This window comes from Amblyomma mixtum, chromosome 1 (assembly GCF_055824585.1).
Source record: "Amblyomma mixtum isolate Tamu chromosome 1, ASM5582458v1, whole genome shotgun sequence".
In the NCBI taxonomy this organism is placed as follows: Eukaryota; Metazoa; Arthropoda; class Arachnida; order Ixodida; family Ixodidae; genus Amblyomma; species Amblyomma mixtum.
Window position 1 is genome coordinate 314065005 of NC_143012.1, and position 27101 is coordinate 314092105.

At 46.2% G+C, this 27101-nt stretch overlaps 2 protein-coding genes across 5 annotated transcripts in view; one reads left to right on the top strand and one right to left on the bottom strand.

Moving 5' to 3' along the window:
• Nucleotides 1-10635: 10635 nt before the first annotated feature.
• Nucleotides 10636-27101, top strand: part of LOC149372513 (uncharacterized) — a 45843-nt gene continuing 29377 nt past the window's right edge. Inside the window, exons 1-3 of the mRNA XM_089567008.1 lie at nt 10636-10807; nt 20242-20413; nt 22002-22090. Coding sequence (XP_089423134.1) covers nt 10681-10807; nt 20242-20413; nt 22002-22090 — 388 coding nt within the window. The 5' untranslated portion in view covers nt 10636-10680. The remainder of the gene's footprint in view (nt 10808-20241; nt 20414-22001; nt 22091-27101) is intronic.
• The window catches only part of rg (A kinase anchor protein rugose), a 317271-nt gene continuing 313576 nt past the window's right edge, over nt 23407-27101 (bottom strand). For all 4 annotated transcript variants that reach the window (XM_089567001.1, XM_089567004.1, XM_089567002.1 and 1 more), the window contains one exon: nt 23407-26218. In XM_089567001.1, the coding sequence (XP_089423127.1) occupies nt 26128-26218 (91 nt within the window). In that variant the 3' untranslated portion in view covers nt 23407-26127. The remainder of the gene's footprint in view (nt 26219-27101) is intronic.

A 27101-nucleotide genomic window follows, 5' to 3' on the forward strand; every position in this document is an offset into this window, starting at 1 on the left:
GCGCCAGTCTACCGCCTCCTCTTTGGTGAGCCTTTTGTGCGGGGCTGGGTAGCGTTTCCGCTGACCCCTGTAATGATCGAGTATATCTGAGTACGTGGGGGTAACTGGGTCAAAGGTGCCTGTGGTGCAAAGTGCTGAGTCTGCTCGGTTGACGTATCCTCGAGCTAACTCGTCTGCTGCTACGTTGCCCCTCATCCCCTCATGTCCCGGAACCCACACTATACTATGTTTAGTGTTTTTGTGTCTTCTCGTCGTGTGTAGAATATGATTGGCGATGCTGTCGATCCTGCCTCTTGTGTAGTTTCTACATGCTTTTTTGGAGTCCGTGACTATAGTGAGGTTGTGTCCTGTTGCGTTGCCGTGCGATATTGCCAGAGCAATGGCGGCTTCTTCAGCTGCTTCTATGTTTGGGTTGTTTATCGTTGCGCTGGTTATTTCTTGCCCTCCTTCGTCTGTTACAACGGCGATTGTTTTCTGTCGTGACGTCATCGTGTCACGTGGTGTGACGTCATGTATCACGTGATTTGGAGGCGCATAACCACGGTGAAGGGCTGAAGTGGTAGCTAAAGTAGTATGCTTCGCATAAAATTGCGACTTTTTGAATCGAAATACACAGTAGACACCCGACTTCTGGTACACACAGAGGCTGGGATAGGCATGGGATGGGCCGTTCAACTTCCGGTAGCTTCACTCGCGCTTGTCTCGGGTCGGAAAGCGCGAATACGCCCCATGCATCCCGACATGGAGGAAAAAAAGTTTTTGTTCCTTCATGCATCACGAGCTGGAATGTACCCAAGCGGCTATTGAGCTACTATGAAACGGCCGCTATCAATTTTTTTTTTTCCAGCATGTTTCATTCTATCTCTTCTCCCTTTCTTTACCTCTCCAACGTTACTAGAACCAGCTCAGGCAAGCAGGTGCTTCGAGTTTCGATGGCAGATGCCGCGGCTAGCAGCATCTTTACTTTTCTTTGTTAGTTTATTAAAAAAGAGCCACTAATAGTATGTAATCCAGCCATCAGTAGCTTACGACAACCTCCCTCAACCTTTCGCCAGCCACCTGATGGAGATCAGTGGATCAAAGGTAAACATGGAGGAAAGAATACCGAGATTCTGAGGTGCGCAGAACGCCGCCCAGCCCTCCCAGAGGGAACAGCAACAGACACAGAGAAAGCATGGAGAAAGCGCTGGGATTTGCTGGGGAGGGAGGGCGAGTGGATGAGAAAGGCATGATATAACTCTATGGAAGATTGGTGGAGGAAATCAAGGAAGGAGCGAATTTTGAAAGGAAAAAGATATTCAAACTAGTCAATGTAAGAGCGAAATTGAAAGAAAGGGGAAAAAATCAATTAACAATGGGGGAAATATAGGCTAGGTAGCGCAAGCTGTCGTTCGACACAAAGAATAAAGCCATTATCATCCATCCACTTATCCACTCAACGGAGGAGGGCAAACGACGATAGCTGCTTCATACCTCTATATATAGTGTTTTATATCTATTACCCCTATTTTAGGAGGCATTTTGGATTTTGGTCGTAGCTGACGCCGTCGCTATGTGAATAATGTGACATTTGTTTGCTTTGCTTCTTGTCAACTTTCAGGAATAAAACACTTGGTCATCATGGACCAACGACGTGCATCACTGAGTACTGTTCTGTCTACGCTCGTGACAAGCATTCTGGACGACAGCAGCAGCAGTAGCAGCAGCGACAGTGAGGAAGAGCTGGTCCTGAATCAACTTTTAAACTTGGAGCAGAACCCAAGCAAGAAAAGGAGGCTAGGAGACTGCATCGCGAAGCCTTTGCTCGAATGCTCCGATGAAGAGGCGAGTTCCCTGCTAACGTCTTGATTCGTTGTTCATTTAGTCACTGAGCTGTCAATGCCCGAGCGCCGTATCGCACGTGGGCGTGTGTATTGTGGTCGCAATACATAATCGTGCTTGCTTTCCCGTCGTCTATGCAGTTTTTCCAGGATTTCCGGTTACGCCGCAGTGTTGTTGTGTCCTTCATTGAACGCTACGCACGGTCAAGATTTTACATTCGGCATTCTGATCATGGTGGCCTCCCGCAAAAGAGCCCGGAAGAGCACATTCTTTGCTTTCTGTGGCAAGTATTGCTGCTCTACGAAGAGACCGGATGAGCATGTGCTCATTAAATGCCCAAAAATCTGTGTACAGGGTGAAATTGCGTGCGCACTTCGCTTTGTTGCAGGTACGCTACCAATAAGGTGTGCATCAAAGACGTTGCTATCCGTTTCTGTATCAGCGAGAGCACAGTTCATGGCATCATAGAAAGGCTGCTCGACTACTTGTGTAGTCTCCTTCCACAGCAGATATGTTTCCCTGAAGACCTGAACTTGCTTGCGGATGCTTTTGAACAGGTATGTCATAATATATATGTTCTGAGAATATTTTGTTTCAGTTAGCTCGATGCTTATCTTCACGCCTGTAGCATGCTTGACATTTGGTCGTTTAAATTCTCCCGGGGGGCAGCAGTCATAGGCAGCATTAGGCAGAATTTTTGTATTGACTGGCATATATTAGCCAGGTACGCTGCATAGCCTGTCAGCAGTTTTGTGATGCTCCATCTCTGAGTCTATGCTTTGTCAAGTATTTTGCAAAAGACAATGTGTGCCGTACCGTCACAAAGTTGTGATGCATGGCATCAGCCACTACAGGGAAAGCATCTCCCACAACTGCATAAACAGCTCATGTGTCCATAGCACACATGAGATTCACTTCTATGACAGCTTTGGCACAAGTGAACAAGTTATCTTCTTCCTGCTTTTACCAGTGCGGTTTCTTGGGTCTCGTTATGAAAACTCTGCTGACTTTTTCTTTCTTTTTCATAAAAATCTGCAGGTGCAAAGAAAAGATTTTGTTCAGAGCGGCATGGCTGAAGTGGTAGTTAAGGATGGAAAAGCTCAAATCATGATCTCAAAAAAAAAAAAACAAAAAAAACGATATATTAAGAGAATCATGACTTGATAAGGTGCTGTGTGATTCTCGCATCAGAAGTTGCACTAATAACCATGATTGCATAATTAATGAACATGTTGGCAGTTGCAAGAGTACCATGTTTGCGTGCTGCCAAGCTGTTAGATGGCAAGAACTATGGCATGGCGTGTGGGTTATCCTGAAGCTGCATGTAGACTGTGGGGGTTGCCGAAGTGGAGGGCCCTGGATTAATTTTCACCGCATGTGGTTCTTTATCGTCCAGTACATTTAGCATTTTGCCTTCATCGAACCATGACCGCTGTAGCTGCGATTTGGTCCCATGACCTGGGCTCAGCAGCTGAATACCGAAGCCTCTAAAGATAGGCTTAAAAGCCATCTGTGTTGGTGAATGCATTTAATAAATTTCCTAGTAACTAAAGCTATGAGAAAACTGCCTCTTTGTTAGCACCTCGCTGAAAGCATACTAACAGTAATTTCACAGAAAGTAATCGAAGTAAAATGCAAAAGTTCAGGGTTCTGTTCAGCAAACCTCTGCTAATTGGCATGTGATTTATTGAGGCTGTTTTTCAATTAGTTTTTCAAGACGTGCAGGAGTTTCGCTGTTTCTGGTATGTTGTTTATTTAGAAGCTAATAGGACAGACACACTGCGCATCACAGTTAGTGAGCAACATTTGGGACACATTATAATATGCTAAATGTAAAATAACTTCAGAAGCCTGTGGAAAAACTACTTTCCCTCTCAATGAAGTCGTGTACTTCACAAACTGTAGTTTTTGTTTGCTTAGCATAGTCACCAGCGCAATGGAGGCAGTATAATAATTATGCTTAATGCTTCAGTGAGGGCAGTTGAAGTTTGGAGCTTGCTATGGCATCCTGTTGTTTCCCGACATTGTCATTACTATCCACTCCTTACTTCTTGTGTATGAACAGTGTAGCAAGTCACCATGTTGTGTAATATTTATTTGGGCCAGTGCAAGTGCATCAGAAAAGTTCCATGATTGTTTGTTTGTGTTCTTACCATGTTCTCATCACTCCAACAAACCATGGGTGGCATGCGACTGCATTAACTCCCAGTGTTTGATCTTCCGAGGAATGAAATCAAAAGCTAAAATCAAAATTGGAGAGGACACTTGGACTCCGTCGTAAGGGTATGATGCCTGCTAAGGGTATGATGTGATAGCATAGTAGGTTAGGCTTTCCATTCTGAGCAGTTTGACACCTTTGAACGCATTTTTTTTTTCAATTGTTGCAATTGATTTTCAAGCATTGGCTTGAAAAAATTTGAAATTGGTTTTTGAGGAATGGAAATGGCGCAGTATCTGCCTCACATCTCGGTGGACACCTGAACTGCATAAGGGAAGGGATAAAGGAGGGATTTAGAGAAGAAAGAAAGGAAGATAGAGGTGCTATGGAGGGCTCCCAGTTAATTTCGACCACCTGGGGATCTTTAATGTGCACTGACATCGCAACAGCACACTGGTGCCTTTTGCGTTTCGCCTCCATCGAAACACGGCCACCGCAGTCAGGTTTGAAGCTTGGTACTCCGGATTAGTAGACTTCTCATTCTGAGCATTTTGACATCTTTAAACCCCTCTTTTTCCAATTTTTTTGATTGATTAATTACAATGATTTCATAACACGTCATCACCTATCACACACAAATCAGTCGTCATTCATTAGAACCACAAATTAACAATCATACGATTTTTTTTACGCAGCCCCCGATTATTGGTCGCTGGCTCAAATCCCTGCCGCAAACTAGGACACACTCACTGGCGCTCCGAAGAGCGCGACCGCATACTCGCGTGTTCACGGTAAAAGTGTATCGATCTAACTTAACTAGTAAGTTTATGCTGCACGAAATGTTGAATCATATGACACCATCTGCAACATTCTGCGGCAAAAGGTTGTCATGACGTGATTTTTTTTTATTTCCAATATTTCCGTTGTGCCAAGTTTCTACAAATGTTCAACCTGCATAAGCACACCATCACTAACGTTAACAAAAACGTAAGACTGTCTAGATAAGTAACGACGACAGAAGTGACAAGAATGATGATATCCACATTTTTTTTTTAGGTGGTGTTTCCTGTATGCAATAAATCTCCAAGTTGTTATCAATGCCATGTCTGCCTTCTTGTATGTCTCGTTACCTTGCATGCTGTTTTGCCAAGAATCGTGCACCAACTTGCAGGCCACAGCTACTTTCCGTGATGAAATCCTAAAAGCTTTCTTCAGTTCATTGGAGTATTCATAAATAAAGCCAGGCTTAGAGCCAGGAATTTTCTTCGAAGGGGGGGGGAGTAACAACTTTATTTTAAGAACAAAACGTCCTCGAGGGTGGACTCTTACTTGTCCTAAAGTTCACAGGCCTGACCTTCATGGAGAACTCTGTCCAGGGGCCATGTTTGGCCAGCTGGTTGAGCAGCTTGGAGAGCGGCCTCCTCCAGGGACGGGCATGGTAATTTCTTCCAGCTGGCGTGGGATGGGGTGGGGCTATGGTGGCAGCTGGCTCAGCACAGCCAAGAGAACGAGAGGGGAGTGGGGTTGAACGTTATTTTGGGAGGGGGGCCTAGGCCCCCGTCAGTGCCCCTAGGATATGTGTCTGGATAATGCATATTGTAAGTTTTCATGTAATGTTGAAATGCTTGGACTGTTTTGTGTAAGCTGTAGCGCGTTGGAAAAGTCACCAGCAACTTTTGTTTTTTCCATGCAGCTTTCTGGCTTTCCGGGAGTTGTGGGCTGCATTGGAGGAACTTGCATCAACACACGTTCTCCAGCCCATGTTCTGAAACCATCAAACCGGGAAAACCTTGCATCCGTCAGGCTGCAGGCTGTGTGCGACAGCAAGTGTCGCTTTATGGATGTGTTTGTGGGGCCGCCTGGCGACCTTGAATCGGAAAGCGTTTTTCTTGCCTCGCCTCTGGCTGAAGAGCTTCCGTACTGGTGCCAGGACAAGTTCCACCTGCTGGGAGACAGCGGCTACCCCTTGCGAGAGTACCTGCTTACGCCATACGATGATGATCAGGGTACCAAAGACTTGGCTGAGCAGCATGAAGTGGTGTTCAATGAGCGCCATGAGAAGACCAGAGCCAAGGTAGATGATGCCTTCATGCTTCTGAGACAGCGGTTTAGGCAGCTGCACTTTCTAGAGTTTGTGACAGCAAGCAAGATGCGCAGGTTCATCATGGCCTGCTGTGTTGTTCACAATATGTGTGTGGAAGCTGGGGACATAGAACTGGAATTTGAGTGGACTGAAACTGATGGTGATCGCATGATGACAGTGTGCAGCGAATCAGATGCGGAGGCAGAGGAGAAAGATGAGAGAGAGCTCGGCAGCCTAAAAAGAGAGAGACTTGCACAAAGCTTTGTAACATGATGTTGGTTCTGGCTGTTCTTTCCAATTTTATTGTAGTCGATGCTCACAACACACATTTTTGCCCTCTTATTCAGATAAGTGCTCACTAAACACTTTCTCATTGTCAGTTTTATTTTGCTGTCTAGTCAAAGTGTGTAGGCATTGCCTGCATTTGAAAAAAATAAATACTTTGCTGCATAACTTGACCAAAGACATTTCAGTGTTTTGTTTTTTTTTCATCTGTTCGTGTGCTCAGCATTCCTGAATTAAAATTTCATGCTTGTTAATGTCCTATGGTCATCTTTCTTCCTTTCTTTCTTGTTTCCATTTTCAAGAAACGAGGATGCTGAGGTTAAAGCTGCAAGCAAGCGGCTTGTCAGCCCTCAACCTCCCTAGACATAGCAACAGTTCAGACATGCGGAGCACAGTCACATGATTACAAACGAAACACTAAATACATTCGAAACAGAGAGACTACCAGTGCCTACTTCGTGAAACGGTGATGGAAATAACATAAAGCATACGCATGAAAACACAAATATATAAGTTACAATTAGAACACATAAGTAGACAATTCTGAATATGTATAGAAGATAACATAGAGCCGTGGTGGCTCGGTGGTTACGGCACTCAACTGCTGACCCGAAAGGCGCGGGTTCGATTCTGGCCGCGTCGGTCGAATTTTGATGGAGGTGAAATTCTAGAGGCCTGTGTACTGTGCAATGTCAGGTGGTCGAAATTTCCGGAGCTCTTCACTGCGGCATCCCTCATAGCCTGAGTCGCTTTTGGACGTAAAACCCCATAAAACCATAACATAGGGCACTTACCACACATTGCACAATATCCAAGATTATTGTAGGGATTTTCACTATTGTTTAGCAATATTGTAAGTAATTGGCACAAAAATACCTTAATTGGGAGGGTGCAAGATTAAGTGTGTCTGTGCAGTCGTTATGGAGGGTGTTCAGTATTAGTGGCAATGTGCTTTCTAACATATGTAAACCATAGTTGGTCTCGTCTTTATGTTTATTCTTAGAAAGTTATGCATAGACCAGATACTGAGTTCACGGAGAGATTCATTATCTTTGTTTATTAGATAAAGCGGTGATGTGGATGAAAGAAATATGCTAGTGTCTTTGGCGTACATTATGAATTTTGCCTATTTATAGATAAGTGTGATGTCGTTTATATAGATGTTAAATAGAATGGGAATGGGCTCATGAAGAGGGCTCAGCTTAAGTTAAAGGGGCCCAGAAACACAATCTTAGTTAACTGTTTTGCCTGTTGATTGCATACAGTGAGTTATAGTGGTGCTATTAGCGTCGGTAATACCGCGTACATTCCTTTTTTTAATATTTTAATGTCCTACCAAAAACAACTTCATGGCTCTGATGGCGTCGCCACACAGTGGCGGGTTTTTAGCAGCGGATATGACATCACCTGGCGCGAGCTTGATGACCGGACAAACAGTAAATATACTGCAAATTGTGTGAATAAATATAGACACATTTTGTCACCTGTCTGCGTTTTATATTAGATCAACAAAAACAATTTGTTTGTCTTAGATAAAAGCCCTGCAAAGCAACTAAAATAAAATACACCACCAGGGGCGCTCTGGCATGCAAACAACGCTGCCAGTCTCACAGAGAGCAGGCAACCATGGAGTACAAACTTCCGCGACGTGCTCTGGCTGGCTGTTTTGATTGGTTGCGCCAGGTGCCGTCATTGGGAGAGCGAAATAAGAGTGGGAAGCCCCGCCAAAATCGAGTTGAGGGCAGCGTTTTGTTTGCTTGTATTTTGAAATTTCTTCACTGAATAACTCCCGTTCCTGTGCATGGATTCCTGTAATTCTTTTTAAGTCAGCATCTGTGTGACATAAAGAACCCACCTGAAGTATAGCCGGTATTCCCCCAGGCAGTGTTTCGCAGCCCCTTTAAGGACAATGCAGCGAGCTATGGCAAGAAGAATGGTAGGCGTAGCGTTAAGAGATCGGAAGCGGGTAGAGTGGTGAAGGAACAAGCACAGTTATAATGACATACTAGTCGAAATCAAGAGGAAGAAATGGGCTTGGGCAGGGCATGTAATGCGAAGGCAAGATAACCACTGGTCCTTAAGGGTAACAGAATGGATTCCAAGAGAAGGCAAGCGTAGCAGGGGGCAGCAGAAAGTTAGGTGGGTGAATGAGATTAAGAAGTTTGCGGGGATATGGTCGCCGCAACTGGCAAAGGACAGGGTTAATTGGAGAGTCATGGGAGAGGCCTTTGCCCTGCAGTAAGCGTAGTCAGGCTGATGGTGATACTCCCTTGCGGTACTCCGGAAATTATTTCTCAGTCATTTGATGAGAAGCCATTTATAGAGGCAAGCTGCTGGCGGTGCTGTATGTAAGACTTCAGTAATTCAAGAGGCAGACCCTGAAAGCCATATCGTTCAAGTTCATAAATTAAGAGTGCGTGTTTAATGTGATCAAACGCCTCTGTAAAATTTATGAAGATGCCAGGAGATAAACGTTTATGCTCAAAATTTTGTAGTAGATATTCTTTTTGATCTAGAAGGGCTAGCTCAGTAGATTTATTTTTCTGAAACCTACTGCAAACTACTTATCAGCTGGAATTTCGAACACAACAAAGAAACCTTGTTAAATATAATTTTCTCGAGGTCTTTCGAAAAGATTGGTAAAAGAAATTGGTCTATAGTTCTTTTTGTTGAGTTTATCACCCTTTTTATATGTTGCTATTGCCTTGGCTACCTTCATTTTATCTGGGAAAACACCTGAGGTGATGGCCAAATTGAAAATATGGCAAAGAAGTGGAGCTATGTCCTGAATCATATTTGATTGGTGCAATCGGTATACCGTCCGTATCACAACTACATGAATTTCTGAGGCCTTTGAACACTGTACATACCTGAGCTGTATCTGTTGGATGAAAGAACATTGTGTTCTGATTTAATGAAAGATTTAGGTTGTACTGGCTGGAACTGACATGAGCATCCCTGGAGACAAAGTACTCATTGAACGCATTTGCAAGGTCAAGCCCAGTCAAGAGCTTTTCATTGAAACAAATTTTTTCTATTGGTTCAAAATCACGTTTGGCTTTCATAACATCATTAAGTTTCTTGCACAATTTGTTGGTGTTGTCTGCACAAGAAGAAAAGTAGCAAGCACCTTTCGCTCTTCATAGGTCTTTGGTCAGCCTATTACAAAAAGTTTTGAATACTTTTAGGACAGCTTTTCTCGTTTCTTTATCTTCTTAAGGAGCGTCCTTGAGAGCCATGGCTTACGGATATTTTTCTGAAGTCTACAGACCCTATCAACAAAGTGCTCACTGTATACAACGACTAATTGCTTCAAGAAAATATTGTATGCTGCATCTGGACAGTTTTGTTCAAGAACTTCTCGCCAAGATATTTTCCTTATTCTTTGTTGAAAAGCCTGTAACGCTGACTCAGTTGTGTTGAAACAGTGTTATTCTCTTGGGAGTAGCTTGAACAGTTAATGTGTACAAACATGCAAATTGACAAATGAGTACTTATAGGATTGTTCTGTAAGCAGCTGGTAAACATGAGAGGTCATAGTTTGTTAAGAACGGGTCGAAAATGGTTGCGGATATTAAAATGATTCATGTCGCTGTTTCTATGGCATTCGTGAAACCATTCGAAACAAATGCACCCTCAAAATCACGTTTAGCTGGACTATCACTGTTTACGTTCATGTTAACCCATTAGCGCCCAGCATTCTTTTAAAAGTACAGTTTTTATGATTACAACACCAAGGATTAATTTTTCTTTTCAAGTAGGTCATGCTTTTGTCACCAGTTTATCGGCCGACATCCCTTAACTGAGACTCGTTTCCTCTCCTTAGTACGTCATCTTTCCATGGTGAAACTTCAGGATGTTTGTTTTCCACGAACTGCACCAGTAGTTGCTGACTTATGATTTTACTGCGGTTGCCTTTATGCACATATTGTGCTAGTTTCAAGTATAGAGCAGTACGAAAAACGAAAGTTAACCATGAATGCTTTGAATGACCCCCACCTTTGGCTATTTTGTGTTATGATGAATTATATGCTGCCGTACTTTCTATAGTACACTGGGTCTTCCTGTGTGCACAACAGCGCCCATGCCTTCCAGTTCATAATCCTTACGGTTCCTTGCAATTTTTCGGAAAGAAACCACTTTGCCTGAACTAAAGTAGTTCAGTCAAATAAACTCGAAGATTCACGTACATAATGCTTCGTCTTTAATTCACAGATCTATGCATCAACAGTAGCAGCCAAAGTTGCGTGGAAAGGCTTTCGCCTCGCGCAGCTCAGATCGTCAAAGTGCCCTCTTAATTTTTTTTTTTTTTTTTTTCAGACGGCGCAAGAATATGGTGTGTGGGCTGTTAGCAAACTGCGGGCAGGGCGAACCGAGAATGCAGGCGGATGCCGCTGGTTCGCCGCTGCCAGGTCTTGCGGCTACGGGGACGCCGAGGAAGCCTTCTGGCGCTGCCGAAGGTCTGTTTTTTTTTTTTTTAATCACTGCTTATCACTGCGTCCCTCATAGCCTAAGTTGCTTCGGGACGTTAAACCCTATAAAACCAAGCTTATCAAGAGCTAAATGAGCGAGGCGAGCTCTCGACGGTGATTTGTGGGCGACCTCGCCTAGGCGTCGAAAAATATGCAGGGGAGTGCGCCGAAAGTTCTTCGAACGTCTTTCTAGAGACTCTGCATGCAGAGCCTCATGAATTCGAAATTGCACTATCGCGCTCAATATGACTTGCGACGCCGGGATGAGTGGCCGGAGCGCTTACAGGAAGCATGGTAGGGCCGGCAAGCGGCGCGCTTGCAAACCAAAGGGAAAGGATTTTGCTCTTCTAGCAGTGACCCTTCTCCCCTCTGTCGTCTAGTCTGGAGAGGTGCATAGCGTTACCGCATCGCCAACGTTAGCGCGGCGACATTTGCGTGGCAATGCAAGGTGCATATGTCGCAATTGATCTCCGATATTGCGTAGGTCAGACGACGCGGGGGATGCGGCTGACTGATGGAACAGCAGAATCCTTTCCACTTTGTTTTCAAGCAGGCCGCTTGTTGGCACCACCGTGCGTCAAGCACTGCGGCCACACGCTCGTGTGTTGCAAGTCATAGTACTTCGGAATTCGATTGCGGTCGGTCCAAACATTGAGTTGCGGCAAAGGACAGCACGGAGTCGATTTCCTCATACTCACTGTCAGAAGAATAGAACTATATAGAACAAGGAACTATGCAATGCCGTTGCCGTCGACCATGGCCAACTCCAAGGCGTACTAAGTCTCGAGGCACAAAAGCGACCGCACACAAAAAAATGCGCGCGAAAACTGAACACCTCCACGGCGAGCAGATAACAAGACCTGCTTGCACGCACATGGCACGTCTGGCGCTTCTGACGCGCTGCACCTATTTTCCAGTGACTCTGCACCTAGGGCGCGCGCATCGAGGGACCCTAGCTGCACCTGCACCACGGGCCTGGTTCTGCACCGCGCTGGCACCAACGGCACTTTTTCAGGATTGGCGCCGTACGTGAACCAGTCCTGAATTGAATACTGCACGCTGGTAGCAGCGGCAAAGCAAGGATACAAAAGGGAATACAGTAGGAAGTGCAACCAACCTGGGAATAGGAGAAGAACGCTTTCGGGGTGCGCTCGCGCCGCTCCGTCGCTGCTGCTGCCGGGATGAAGTACCTTGCCGGAATGAGACGATACGCCCCCCCAAGGTGCGGCACCGAAGACGCGGCGAAAACAGCACTCCACGGTGGTTGGCAGTTTTGATAAGCGCGGAAATTCAAGTTCCAAGTTCCGCCCGCTGGTCCAGTGAGTTCAAAATTTCTTGCAGAGCACTTAACGTGCTGTGCAAGATAACGGCAGAGCAGTGAGATGACCAAGCCGCGTTGTCGACCGCTTTATATTTTAACATTGGATAGAACCTGGGTATAGCAGAAGAACGCTTTCAGACACCCGTGCGATCCGCTCCGCAGCTGCTACCGAAAAAACCATTGTTATTACTGTTTCTTCTATTTTGATCTTAATTACATTTCTGGTTTATCTTCTCAAGTGCAGACGCATGTGACATCTAAGAATGTAAAATAATTTGAAAAAGTCGAGCAATTTACCTTCGGAGGCAAGCCCCCTCCTCCCCCAAGAAAAAAAAATATGCGAACAGCCACAACTCTCAAACTGAGGGCAAAAATCATTTCACATTTCAAGAGTGTGAATTCCGTGGCATGTTACCTTCGAAACACGAAATTATCTCGGGCAAAAGCAACCATTTAGGGCGGTCATTTTTTAAACAAATCATAGCATTGTTCTCAATTTCCATAAGTAAATTGGTTTTTGAGGAAGGAAATGGCGCAGTATCTGTCTCACATATCTCTGTGGACACCCAAACCGCGCCGTAAGGGAAGGGAGGGAGGTAGGAGTGAAATAAGAAAGGGGTGTCGTATAGTGGAGGTCCCCGGAATAATTTCGAACCCAGGTACTCCGGCTCGGTAGACGAGCATCAGTCGTTTTTCTTTTTCGAGAAATGGCTGTAGCGCCTTTTGACGCAGTCACATGTAGAAGAGAATAAGCACCGGGCTGTGGCACGCGGTGCGCCATGATTATACCGAGGTGAAGAAGAAAAGACGCCACGGCACGGCAGTTTGGTTCTGGTCTTGATGTCATATAATGCCCTAGTCATCACACGCACGGGGGCCAGATGCATGCATACTATCAGATTCCAAAACTGCGATACTAAATTTTGCACGCGGGAGAGTTCACGTCCCTGCATTTTGCATACTGAACTGCGCCGCCGCACAGCTGCCCCGCCCCACTCTGATATGGGTGCCTGCCCGCTCTGGGAATCCTGGAAACGACGCCGCCAACGCTTTAGCCCGAGGTTCTCCCAACCGGGCACTGGCGGCCTCCAATCAGGGGTTCTTGTGGGAGAGCATGCACTCGTTCAGTGAGCTGACGCAGGCCTACAAAGCGGCACCCCCACCACATACCGCTTCCAAACGCGCACCCTACCCTCCTGTATAAGTTCGCTCTATCACCATGTCCACACAGTCCCCTCCTCAGTCCACACAGTCCCACTCCCCTCCTCCTTCCTCCATGGTGTAAGCCCTCCAGGGCTACCCTCGACCCCACCCTTGACCCCACAGCTACCCTCGACCATATGTTCTTTTCCGCACCTAAGCCTCCCAAGTGGTAAGGTACTCCAGGCCACGTGGGGGAGGGTCCACCGGGCAGCTCTCCCCCACGGGGTCTGGAGCACCTGAACACTTGGGAGGCTTGTGACCCTGCTGTGAGGGTACCCGGCCAAGCAAGCAGTCGCCACAAGCCGGGCTGCCACGGCATCATGAATCCTTCGGGACATATGAACGTGTGAGTGCACCGGGTCGTGCGGGTGCTGTGGGGCTGCACCAAAGTCTGCAGTGAAGCTCCGCCCACATTCAGCCTTCGCGCACAGAATTCCTCCACGACGAAAAAGTAGTCTGCTGCTTAAACGCTTCTTGTTACGTAAACAAGAAGCTTAACACAAGAAAAAAATATTATGAGCTCTAGAATTTTGATACATGGATTGTTTGATATAGACAAACATTAAAAAGCTGATTTCGTTTACAGTTGCGATTGGCCAGCGGAGTAATACAGGATGCCGCGGACCGCGGCCCAGTGTTAGCAACTGCTGTTTTTTTAAGTTGTATTATAGTGCCTAGAATATACTGGCTAGTGTGTCGACCGCGGCCTCCCGGGTGGCACCGGGAGCAATGAATGCCGGCGGCCGCCGCGAGGAGCGCTGCAGAGCCGGTGGGTGCGGGCCGCCGCGCTCCTACCGCGCTCGCTCTGCAACTGCTGCAAGGGGCCTGCTCAATTTTTTTGCTTTCATTAAGGTGTAACAGACCACAGCTTTCAGCTGTCATGGATACATCTGACTACAAGTTTCATGGTTTATTTTGAGTATTTGACAAGAGGCGAAGTATTTAACGGTTGTATCTTGCGAAAGCTTGTACGAAGTTCGGCGCACAACCGAGCTTCAAACATCCGTGCTCACAAAGGAAACACGGGATTTTTATTCTAGCGACGATTGCATAATGTTTTTTTTTAATACAAAAACAACTTGAAATGCTGCAGTTATATTGGCTTGCATTTATGCGTTCTCTCTGTGTATTCTACGTTTGCTGAAAGTAAACACATTAAGTTTTATTCATATCTTGTCTGTATGTGAACAATACAGGCCACAAAATTTCGCAACACTCGTTTTTACTTACAAGGAACAACAAACGCAGGGAAATGGCAGAATTGCATGGTGACTGGGAGCATTTACTGGCAGCTGCGCTGTTGAAGCAACTTTTGGTAATTGACGGTCTCTGTGCACCATCATTTTGCGATCCACCGGCGCTTGCTAGCTGCTTCACGGCCAAAACATGTGGAGCACTTTTCAATCACAGGAGCTCCGTTTTCGGCACCAGATCCTTCCGCGTCCACCGATTCGTCACTCTCAACAGCTAAACACAACTCGGAGGCTTCCGACGGGGCCCGCCTCTGGCGCTTAAATTTGCTGGAGGCTCTTGCTCGCACAAATTTCTATTTTTTCTCTTCGCTGGCACTTAAGGCACAAGGTGTTTCGGATAATCCGTAAATATTGTAGGTACGGCGTCGCGTTCCAAACGCGGTTTATCGCGGTGGAGCTCACTCCGTTTACGGTGACACTGAACATGCGCTCGATACAGGTGCTCTCAAAATGTTTCTCGTAAACCACAGCAGTTGGCGTCAATCTTCTGTCTTTCCTTTTGATTTTTCTCTCCCATTCTGCAAGCCGTAGATGGTGCAGTAAACATAGAAATGCGCTCTTTGTTCGAGCGGTAACCGCTTTTGCACAGCGGCACAAAGCAAGTCTTTTCCTTGCCCTGCTGCTTTGGCTTCGACATCTTTCTGGGGCGTTTGTAGACAGGCAAAGGAAAACAACAATCCGGGACTCACTCCATGAATTGACAACAGTGTAAACGACACGGTGAACGACACGGTGAACACACACGCACGGATACAAGATCGCACACAACGCTCGCACAGAACCCCGATGCAGTCCGAACGAAACTGCTAGGAGTACGGAACGGCTCGCATGTGCGAGGACCTACGCAGAACAACAAACGCTGTACCTCGCTGAACAGAAAAGACGTGCACAAGCAGGTTAAATCACGCACGTGTAGACCAACCGCTTGCTGCCTTCCGAAGCAAGAAAGGCGCGCTGGCCGCGTCGTCTGCTGCGGCAGCACCCTCCCGACAAGCAGCGCCCTCTGTCGCCGTCGGTGGGCATTCATTGCAAACGGCGCCACCCTTTCCCATAGCGCAGCGCGGGCGGTCGTCACACTAGCCAGTATATTCTAGGCACTATAGTTGTATCCTACTTTTTATAGAAAGACTTTCTAGGAGGTATTGGCTGCACGCCTTATATTTCTCCCCCGTGTTTTCACCCATGTGTGTGTTCTTGTGTTGGTGGTAAACGTTTATTTGCTCTATTTTACAATATTTTTTTTTTGCGGCTTCAGATGGAGTCTTCCATCTTATCATCAGGGTCGGTTCCCCTAGTCCAGGGCTCCGCTGAGGGTAGCTGCCCTGCGTGCACGCCTTACTAGTCCTTGTTGGACTTTCAGGACGTCGCTGGATAGCATCCTCTCCCACTGTTCCGCACTCGGCTTTTCAATTATGGGTAGCCTGTCAACGAGGGCCATCCCAAAAATAAGGTCTCCACTTCTTTTATAAATATAAAAAAACGTTTCTTTTAGGCAATTTACAAAACACTTAAAAGGCAGACCATTCTACTTTTTCACACAATCGCCGTTGCGGTCTATGCATTTTTGCAGACGCTGGGACAGTTTTTGTATGTCCATGTCACACAAGCTCGCCGCCATGCCGTTGAGCAAGCGTTCGACCGCATCTTTCACTTCGTCGTCATCGGTGAAGCGCCTTCCAGCGAGATGTTCTTTTAGCTTCGGAAACAAGTGTTAGTCACTTGGTTCCAAGTCCGGACTGTAGGGTGGGTGGCTGAAGATGCCCCGTCCAAACTGTTTCAGGAGAGCGGCGGTTTAGCAGGCAACGTGGGGGCGAGCGTTGTCATGGAGAAGATTCACGCCCTTGCTCAGCATTCTTCTGCGATTTTGAATCGCCCGTCTGAGTTTCTTAAGGGCCTCACAATATCTGTCCGCGTTTACTGTGGCGCCTGGAGCCATGCAGTCTACCAAAAATACCCCTTTTCGATCCCAAAACACAGTTGCCATGACTTTGCCGGCAGACTGTGCTCGCTTGAATTTTCACGGCTTGGGCGAAGATGAGTGCCGCCACTCACGTGATTCTTGATCGGTCTCAGGTGTGAAGTGGAATGCCCAGGTTCGGTCATCCGTAACAATGGAATCTAAAAAGGTCTCCTTTTCATCTTCATAACGCCGAAGAAATGCGCGAGCGGACTCAACGCGTTGCCGTCGATGGTCATCCGTGAGCATTCGCGGAACCGATCTTGCGCACACCTTCCGAAATTTCAACTTTGCTGTCAAACGCCAGATACCAAAATGCAGAGTTCGTCGAGTGCGATCCTCCGATTTTGCCTAATCATTTCGACCTTCGCAACTGTCCCATCAGAAATTGACGGTCTCCCGCTTCTTCCTTCGTCGTGAATTTCAGTGCGACCAACTGCGGACTCCCTACGCCACTTGCGGACGTTTTCAACATCCATGCACGACTCTCCGTACACTTCCGTCAACTGGCGATGAATTCCAATTATTTGAACGCCTTCTGCGTTCAACAATCGAATAACTGCGCGAACTTCGCACCTGGCGGTAGCGGCAAACGGGAGCTCCATTTGAAATGGCTGCCGTGCCGAGACTGACAGTGCCTTTCGCGCTGAGTCATGGCTTGTTTGGAAGACGAGGAACAATGAACACAGCAGTGGGGCGAGCAGCCACGCAAATAGTTTCACTGCGGCCGCAGCCCTTTGGAGACCTTACTTTTGGGATTACCCTCATATTTTCTGGCATGTCCATGTGGTATATGGTTAATGTTGGTTTGTCTCCACACCACGGGCACTCGCTCTTGTACTGTGTGGGGCAGATTTTGCTTAGGATGTTTAGGCACGGGAATGTTCCCGTTTGTAACTGCCGCCATGCTACGGCGGCTTCTCTATTGAGTTGTTTGTGTGGGGGCGGGTATTTTCGTCTGATCCCTCTGTAGTAGTTAAGAATGTCTGTATAGCTTTGGGCTACCGGCTCGGGTTCCTCAGCGGTGTCGGGAATGTTGGATGCTCGGTTTGTTGCGTACCCTCGAGCTTTCCTATCCACCTCCTGATTTCCTCGTAATGTCGGTATACGCGTCCCGGCACCCAAACTATCGTGTGTTTGGCCTGGTTGTTTTCGGTTTTGCCACTTGAGCGGAGAATGCGGAGCGCGCTGTGGCTGATTCTGCCGTTTAGGTAGTTGCAGCATGCAGCTTGTGTTGGATCGGTAGCCCTCCGCTGCCGCTAGAGCCACGGCTGCCTCTTCGGCCTCGACTACCGTACAGTTCCGGATTGACACGCTGGTGATTTCTTTTAGGTCCGTATTGATCACCGTTGCCACTTTGCTTTTCTTGTGGTTTCTGTTACCAGTGTATGTAGCGGCGTCTACGTACACAGTGTGGTTTCTAGTTGCCAGTGTTCTTTGTACGTACTCTACTCTTGCTTCTCTTCGCACCATGTGTAGGTTCGGGTCCATATTCCTTGGTATCGGTGCTACTTTGATGGTGTTTCTGTATTCGTCTGGTATCGTCTCCGTGCTTTGTGTCTCCTTTATTGTAGCTTCACCGCCGTATCTGCTCAGGAGTCTTCTGCCCGTTGCCGATAGTTTTAGTCTTTCGATTTGTGCTATTATTTGCGCTTCTTGGAGTTCTTCGAGACTGTTGTGTAGCCCCAGAGCCAGTAGTTTGTCGGTTGATGTTGATTGTAGTGAAGCGCCGTCTTGAGGGCTTTCCTCAGGATTGCGTCCGCTTGTTGCATTTCATATTTTGTGCAGTGGTAGTATGGGAGGCTATATGTTACTCTGCTTACCACCAGGCTTCTGACCATCTGTAGCGTGTCAGCTTCTTTCATGCCGTGTTTTTTTCTCGAGATCCTTGTTATCATGCGAGCTACTTGGTTGGTTGCTGTTTTAAATATTGTTGGGGTGTGGGTGCACCTTTGGTTCGATTGCATCCACATACCTAATATCCTGATGAGTGTTTTTATGCGAAGCATATTACTAGAGCTACACTACAGGCCGTCGAGCGCGGCGGTGGAGCTACCATTGACCTTTAGCGTGACCACGTGACACCACGTGACAACATGACGTCACAGCAGAGGAGAGGTGGGCTGCCGGCTCGCGCGGTCGGCTGCGGCGGTGGAGGCTCCACATCAGAGGCGCGGCGGCTGACCACGTGACAACATGACGTCACAGCAGAGGAGAGATGGGCTGCAGGCTCGCGCGGTCGGCCGCGGCGGTGGAGGCTCCACATCAGAGGCGCTGCAGCTGACCACGTGACGCTACAGCAGCGGTATAAAGCTCAGCTTGCCTCGCTCTCCGGGCACTTACGAGGCGGCCAGGTGTTGGGATGCCGCCTAGAAGCAGGGCTGATTTGAACGAGAAGCGAAAGCTTCAGCGTGCCACAGAGACCGATGAAGAGCGGGATGAACGTCAACCAAGGAAAGCCATGTATTACCAAGCATAGCCATCAATATGCTTCGCATCTGACTAGGCTTAACCTTAGCTAAGCCTCAGCCATTTTTTTTTTCGGGATTAGTTGTCCCTCGAGTCGGACGTTTAGCCTCAGGTTTTCTTCCTCGGGGACAGTGCGGTTCTTCTTGCCTCGCCATACTCTTAGGAGCTCGGACTTCTCTGTCGAGCAGGCTAGTCCTCTTGCCTTGACATAGCCTTCTACGTATGTCGCGGCCTCTTGTAGTCTTCCTTCCTTTTCCACGAGTGAGCCTTTGGTTAGCAACACAACGCTAGGTGTGAGCGATTTCGCGGATACTGCGTGATTTTCTTTCCTCAAATACAATTTTCATTTTCTTCATTAAGGCCCCTCTTTCTTTTTCTTTTTTCACTCCCACTTCCTTCGTCTACAAACGGATGACGGGTGTCCAGCGAGATATATATGAGACAGTTACTGTGTAATTTCCTTTCCTCAGATACAACTTTCATTTTCTTCATTAGGGGGGGGGCTCTTTCTCTTTCTTCTTTCACTCAGACTTCCTCCCTTCCTGTACGGTGCTGTTAAGGTGTCCACCGAGATGGAGAGAATTACTGCGCCAGTTCCTTTCCTCAAAAAGCGTTGCGTTCAAAGGGCAAGGCATCGCGCCGAACGGGTGGTGGCGTTCCGTGGACTCCCTGGCAGCGCTACAACACGCTGTCGCGTTCCGCTTCTAAAGGCGAAGCTTAAGCGTCATTAATTCGCAGTTAATTAGTAATTCGTCATTAATCAGTAATTAGCCATTGATTAGTAATTTGTCTCTCATTACCTAGTAACTAGTACTTATGTGTGACGTCATTCAGTGGAGACGTCACCAGTGCCACAGAACGCTTTCCCCTCTACGCACTTTAGACAGTCAAAGTGCCCCCTGAGATGCCGCCGCCGCTGCGATTGCCGCGCCGTTGCTTCCGCAATTCTACTCGGGATGGCCATTGGTCAAACCACAGCCAATTTTTACCTTCCCTACAAGGTCGCTCGAAGTTGGTGGGCGGGGACATCAGCACGTATTTACTTGCGTAATGAACCCGTCCCCCGCTTTTGCCGTCGAGAACTCTTTTTCTAAGCGCTAACTTTTCTGAGCGCGCTCCTATTTCGCGCCGCCCGCAGCGCCGATAACCCTGCGCGGTTGGGTTTCGATGGCTTCAACTTGGCAGAACGCCAATACGATGCACTGTGCGCCCTCTACAGGGGGCGATTTTGCACGCGCGGCATCTTGGCACTGGTTCCGACGGCTAGTCCCAGTACTGGCTCACAAGATGGCGATGACCGTGACTGCCCCATCACAAGCGACGAGTCGCGAGGTGACTCGTGGGCAAAGGGATGTTTCTTTGCAACCTTACTGGCGAGCCTGGGCGGCAAGGTGAGGCAGCGTCGACCTATATTGGCAGTGAAACTTTTTGCCCAGAGGGGGTCGCGAGTTGGGGTTACACATATAATCGGCAATATATGACATTTTAATTCACTGTAGAGCCGTGTATGGAAAAAGCAAAGTTTAATTTGAAAGTGTTATGATGGAGATAAAAGTTCCCATGACAGGATTGCACCAAAGTCCTTAGCATTCCAAATACTGAAGAGATTTTGTAGATTTCTGAAGATTTTGTGCGGTGCCTTAATTCGTTAGATGCAAGTTTTCATGTTTACCATGTTACAAATATTTTTTTCCTGCATTTACCAGTGCCAGTCAACTGACAGGCAGCCTCCTTTCATGGCCATATGTGCTGTAGATGGAGCCTCTGCTAGCTTGCTTCAAATTCTCAACTGTTCTGTCATTACAACTGTTAAATTGAGACAGCACTATTACAAAAATACGAATAAAAAATGTGGTACAAGGTCACACCTTCAAAAGTAACTACAGGAGGACTGAAAGCAACAAACACACTCGAGGTGTCGTGAAGATCTCACAATGCTGCAGTTCCGTGTAAAGGTCTTTTCCGGGAGCCTAGAGAAGGTAGTGCACGATTGTAAACAACAGTTTACATACAGCTGCAAACCCCCCCTCGTCAACAGATTCTTGCTTAAACTAGGCTACAGCTTAGTTATACCGGGTGCTTTTTTTTAGAGGGTTCAAAATTTTTAAAGAAAGGTAAATTCCTTTTGATTTATTTGAACCCTCGGGCTATACTGAGGGCTACGAAGGACGCCAGGTAAGATGCAAACTACTTTAATTAGTTCGCTGATTAACTGGATACATTAATTCTTTCATAATTTTTATTTTAGGAGATATGTTGTATTAGAATTGGAGACCGTCTTCTAAACAGTGCAGCCAAGGAAAAAAAATTTCATGAAAAAATTTTTTGCACGCGTTACGAAGCGAGAAAAAGTCACCCTGGTAGGCAGCTTCACACTGTAACACAGCGTCTGTGAGCGCCTGTGACGTTGTTCGCTCCGCCCTGCGCTTTGTGTCAGTGCGTTTTTGTTCCAACGCGGCATTCCGTGAGGCCGCAGAGCGAAGCGAAACAAGCAGCGATAGCGCAGGCCGCCCGTCCGGGCTTCAGGTGACGTCAGCTTTGTGACGCAAAGCGCAAGGCGGAGCGAACTACGTCAGAGGCGCTCGCCGCCGCTGAGTTATGGTGTGAAGATGCCTACCAGGGTGACTTTTTCGCGCCTCGTAACGTGCGTGAAAAATTTTTAATTAAAATTATTTTTTCTCGGTTGTACTGTTTGGAGGACGATTTCCAATTCTGCGAATACAACATACCCCCTAAAATGAAAATTAGAAAAGTTAATTAACGTATTTAGTTAATCAGCAAACTAACTGGCACCCGCCGGGGCCTCCAGTACACCCCAGTGCTAAAATAAATCTAAAGCAATTTACCTTTCTTTTAAATTTTAGACCTAAAAAAAACACCCGGTAGAGTCTTCGAATGGTCACTTTAGAGCACTCTAGAGTGCTCTGACACGAGTCTTCCTATTCGGCTGGTCGATACCAGGCGTTTTTTTTATATTAGGTTGGTTCTTTCGGAGCGCCGGCCTCCACCGCAGAGCACACTCACATGCTCCGAAAAAGAAGTCAGAGCAACCGGGCGCTCTGGGTCAGGTGAGTACTTCTTACCAATCTCGCGTTGCCAGCATGCCGGCGGTACACAACGCACAGGTGCCAGTTGCCCTGTTTCGGGTGGCGAAGGAGTTACGTGACAGTGTTTTCCGCACTATCTTCAATCCAACGAAATTGATCAGTATGTCCAGCCTCGGAACGTTTCTTCACGGTGTATGGCAGCAGCGACCAACGCGGTAACGTTGATGAGTGTACCAGTGGCACTTGCAAGTACAGAAAAGGCTTAGCACGAAGCGTCTTGCACGGTGTATTTGCGCCTGCATTTTGGATGATACACCTTTGCGGCTATGTTTGTGCTATGCAAATGCGACGGTGTTTATCAGTGCGTGCAGTGCAAAAAAGCTATGTGCGCACGGCAAAAGTGGAATGTTTTCGTGGTTGATAGTGGATGTCAGCTAGGGAACTTTTTTGGTGGTGACCACACTGATCAAGCTTGAATGTCACGTTGCAGTAGAGATAAGACCCTTTGTTGTGAGCGAGTGCACTGAGGATTGAATATGGATGTGCTTTGACGAAAAGGTATGATGAGTAAATAAAATGTGCCGAACGCTGCTTTCGGTCTGTCCCAGCTATAATTATGGCTCTCAGGGTCTACTTCATTCACGTAAGCACTCTGAAAGCGCCTGGCCTATTCGGCTGGGCAGTGCCTCTGCCTATTCGGCTGCTATTCGGCACTGGGCAGTGGGCAGTGATCTGCGCACTCTCGGTCAGAGGATCTAGGCGACCAGTCGAAGACACTGTTAAAGAATCCGGTGAAAGCAGTCATTGGTTGATGTTGCTGCTACTGCTCGACAGTTTTTGCTCAGTTTGTCTGTCTGTGAGTCTGTGTTTTTGATTACACAATGACTAAGCAGCCACAGCAGCCATAGTATTGCAACTGCTCCATTGGTTTGTAGCACAGCACCCCTAGTGTTTTACTTGTCTTGCTGTGGTTTAGTGACGACGCCGCCTAACTCCCTCCTTAGTGGAGACATCGGTGGCGCAGTGCTCTCGGTCTCTCCTTTCTGGTCTTTATTTTTTCTGGTTTCACTACAGCTTCAATTCTTTCTCTTCTTTCCATTTCTTTCTCCATGACAGCTTCCCTCCCTTCTGTTCCCCTTTCTTTCTCTTTGCTTCTTGGATCAGCGCAAAAAGCTACAAAGGACTTCAGTTACACATTGGCTCGGGGTGGGCTCCCAATAACAGCATTCGTCATAAAAACAATCAGCATTTTTTTTTAAAGTTGCTGACACACTTTAATGATGTCTTAATTATGCATATTTAAGAGGACTGTCCAAGCATGAGTGAAAAAGTCACAATACTGGGATTCATAATTTTATTTTCTACTGATGTTGTTTACAGGCTGGCATAACTGTAAGCTCAATGGAATGTAATATCATAGTGCTTTTTTTTTCCTAAATAAAACCTTGCTCTACAATAATTGTAGCTGCAAAAAAAGGAATGCGAAAATGAGCAAATAGCAAAAATCTAGACACTTTTCAACCACCGCTAAATTCCATTTAGAAAAAGGAACAGAAAGACCACCAGGCAACCAGCACAACCTTTCAAATGTGTACACACACGCTTATGTGTATATGTATATATATGTGTATAAGAAAAGAAGACTGCACACAAAAATCACATGCACTCCAATGCTGGAATTCATTCAAACACCATGAGGAGAACATAGGCCGTGAAGGGGACGTCTGAACCAATAACATGTAAGGCAGGTGAGGATAATAAAAAATATAAGGGAAGTTGCATGTTTGCAGTACAGCCAGCGTGTGTTCTGAACAATTTTCATTTCAGTACATCTTAGTGCACAGCATTTCTATTAAGTACATAGGCACCACATTCATCTGGCGAACTGGCAAACATTCAATCCGTGCACATTAGCATTCTGTCTTGCAATTCAGGCTGACTAGAATTGACACGGTCGCAGTATGTTTGCAGATTTCATTCATTCAATGGCAGGATTTATAACATGCACAGTTTTCAGTGGTTTTACTCCAACTTGTTAAGAGTGAGCAGCCCACTCAAACACAGATTGTTGCGAAAGCGGGTATTTGGGAAACATTAACACAAGACTTTCAAAGCTGTACATTCTGCCTTACTCAACACAGAGAATATCTGCAGTAACGGGCAGGAATGCACAAATGATGGCTTTCCATTGAACCTTTGAGACATCAATAGCTACGTAACTGAAATGTCAATCGTGAGGTCAGGGCAGTTGGAGATGGCTCTTTGAACCTGCTTGGTTTGACGTGGACAAAAATGGCAGGAGCAGTGTTTCTTATCAGCATTCGTATTTCCAGTTCTGGGATGGAATAATCAAGGTTATAAAAAGGACGCGGCCTACACAAATGGAAAACAGGACGTATCATGCCACTAATGCAGCTGCTGCTTGTGTGCTCATGTTTACATATATATAGTATATATATGTGTGTTTCTCTGTCTATATATATATATGTATATATGTATAGTTTGTATACTTATGAACTGTTCTGACAGCTGTCACCCTCGAAACACCACCAAAACGAGATGTCAGAAATGCTGTCCTTTCAATGCTTTTTGCACATTTAGGAAGGCAACAAAACTGGAACCTTAAAAATATTTTGGGACACATTAGGCTCACTATATGGTAAGAGAACCCTGGGACCAAGACTGGGACAAAACTAGCAAAGTTAAGATAAAAAAGAAATCTTGATAGCTGCTTGTGTCAGGCTGTCATGCTCTTTCAAATGCAGACAGTGGTAGAAAGTCACAAAAGAAATAGTTCTGTTAACGCTCCGAAGTTTAAGAAAATAACACTCATTGTAACTTCCCTCAGACGTAAAAAAGATGACAAATTATTCATACATCAACAACTTGCAAGTCAGAGCTTCCCATGTTTGTAGTAGCAATTTTTCCCAAAACTTTACAGCTGCTAACTGCTTGAAAGGATAGTTTCAGCAAACAAAAAAAATCCTGTAAAATCCTCTTATACCACCAACTGGTATGCAATCTTGCTGCAACAATTTACAACAGTGACTTTGCCCCTGCGGTTAACAGAAATGGCACATACTACAACAGCTATGTTTCAACTGGATGGACTGCTGATCAGAAGTGCGTTTCTTCACCAGGCATGCACAGAAAGCTCTGGGGCAACAATCCTGCATGCACATTTGACACACTTCACTTTTGCACCACCTTTGGGGAGAACCACAAAACACAAACTCAACAAGGACTGCGATGACATCCACCATTTGACTCCTGCAACACTGGCTCAATGAAAGTGCAGCTGAGGCTACTTCATGGATGCCCTATAGTACACATTAGGAACAAGCAGAGCTTTACGAATAATGCTGCTTGAACATGCTTGCTTGGCTGCAGTGCAGTCATTGTCGGATATAAAGAGCGCAAGAGCACATGCAATCGAATCTGGTGATGGGCTGCGTAGTGTCTGTTACACTCGTTGCAGTCCAAAGCACTGGGTAAAAGAGATTTCGGCGAACATTTCTGCTCACTCTCCCAAGTGCACCACTTTAAAGCATGGAGACTGCCCACTGAGACTGGCAAGCTGCTCTGATGTCGCCTCCGGTTGCACTGACAGTGAACGCTCTAATTTTGACGAAGGCCATGGTTCATAAGTACAGAACAGAAGCAATTTTTAGAGCCTCAGTGTTTCTCTTCTGAAATGAGGACCGAGCAATAACTGAACCTTGTAGAGAATGGTGCATGTTTTCTGCTATGGATGGCCTGCTGCTTCATTGACAGCACGTTTCCCACTCTATTTCTCTCTTGGAGGCCCACTTTGCAAGCTCCTTTTTGTCTAGTTTTTCTTCTTTTTTTTTCCATTTTGCAGGAGTCAGGGAAGCCAGTGGTATGGAAGTCTGCAAGGAACTGAGATGTAGTGTGGGAGGGGAACTTTTGGAGAGATAGTTTCTGTTTGGAGATAGAGTCTGTTTGAGCAAATGTCATTATAACCTGGAATGACAACAGATCTTCCCCCCTGTCTGGTGGAGAAAGAGAAAAATGTCCGCACTAAAAACGGCAGTCGTCTAATAGCGCTGCTGAAATTCGTGGTGCCATCGGTTGAAGTCAATGTAGAACACCGAGATGGAACCATTGGTCAGCCCTGCCAGCAGGAACCTGCAACAAGGTTTGTTCGGCTGATTAAGTGAACTAGCACTGTGCAGCATTTAGTAAATGACTCCAGAGATTCAAACTCTGGCTTGGTGTACACCTTATCATTTCAAGCTCTATGCTTCTTTTGGTATCGCGATAGACTACTTAGTTTCAAAAGGTATTCTTTACCGTGTAACAAACAGAGATATGTAATTGATATGTGTGACAAGGACAAATCAAAATAAAAACTTAGAGCTGTTTCGAACCAGCTCTCGAGCAAATCATGGTCAGACCAGAGAACTGTCCTGGTGGTAGAGAACGATACCGTGCTAAGTCCAGCACCAGGTCGTGACAGCGGTAGGGTCCAGGATTCACGTAACATATTTACTCATGTAATGAACACACCCATCACTTTCATCCTAGAGAATGTCAGTGGCAGCTGAGTGGCTTGCTCGGTGCCAGGCTGCACCAGTGCATGTTTGGAAAGTCGGGCGAACGCTTGGTTATTGGAGAGCAGCGTAGCAATTTAAACCAGAACGCTATGAAACATCCTCTACACTGAATTTCAAAGAAGCAGGACCTTCAGCTGCATCATCATCATATCTTCCAAAAACATGGGATGCACTTTTCTTTGTTTATCATTTTCATGCAACCTCAGTGTCTGTGCAAGATATTTCTGCACTTATGCTTGTTGCATCACAATGAAATTTGGTACAGGTATGCTTTACTATATGCAGAATGCTGCTATACTATTTTTATTCCAATTTATAGTTGTGAATGGGGCTAAAATATGTTAGTCATTGTGGTCTCATCTAAAAGAAACATTCTACAGAGTATTACTTTTTAAAAATTAAAAAATTTTTTACAAAACACATTTTTTTCCTCGTTGCATAAAAGGAATCAAAGA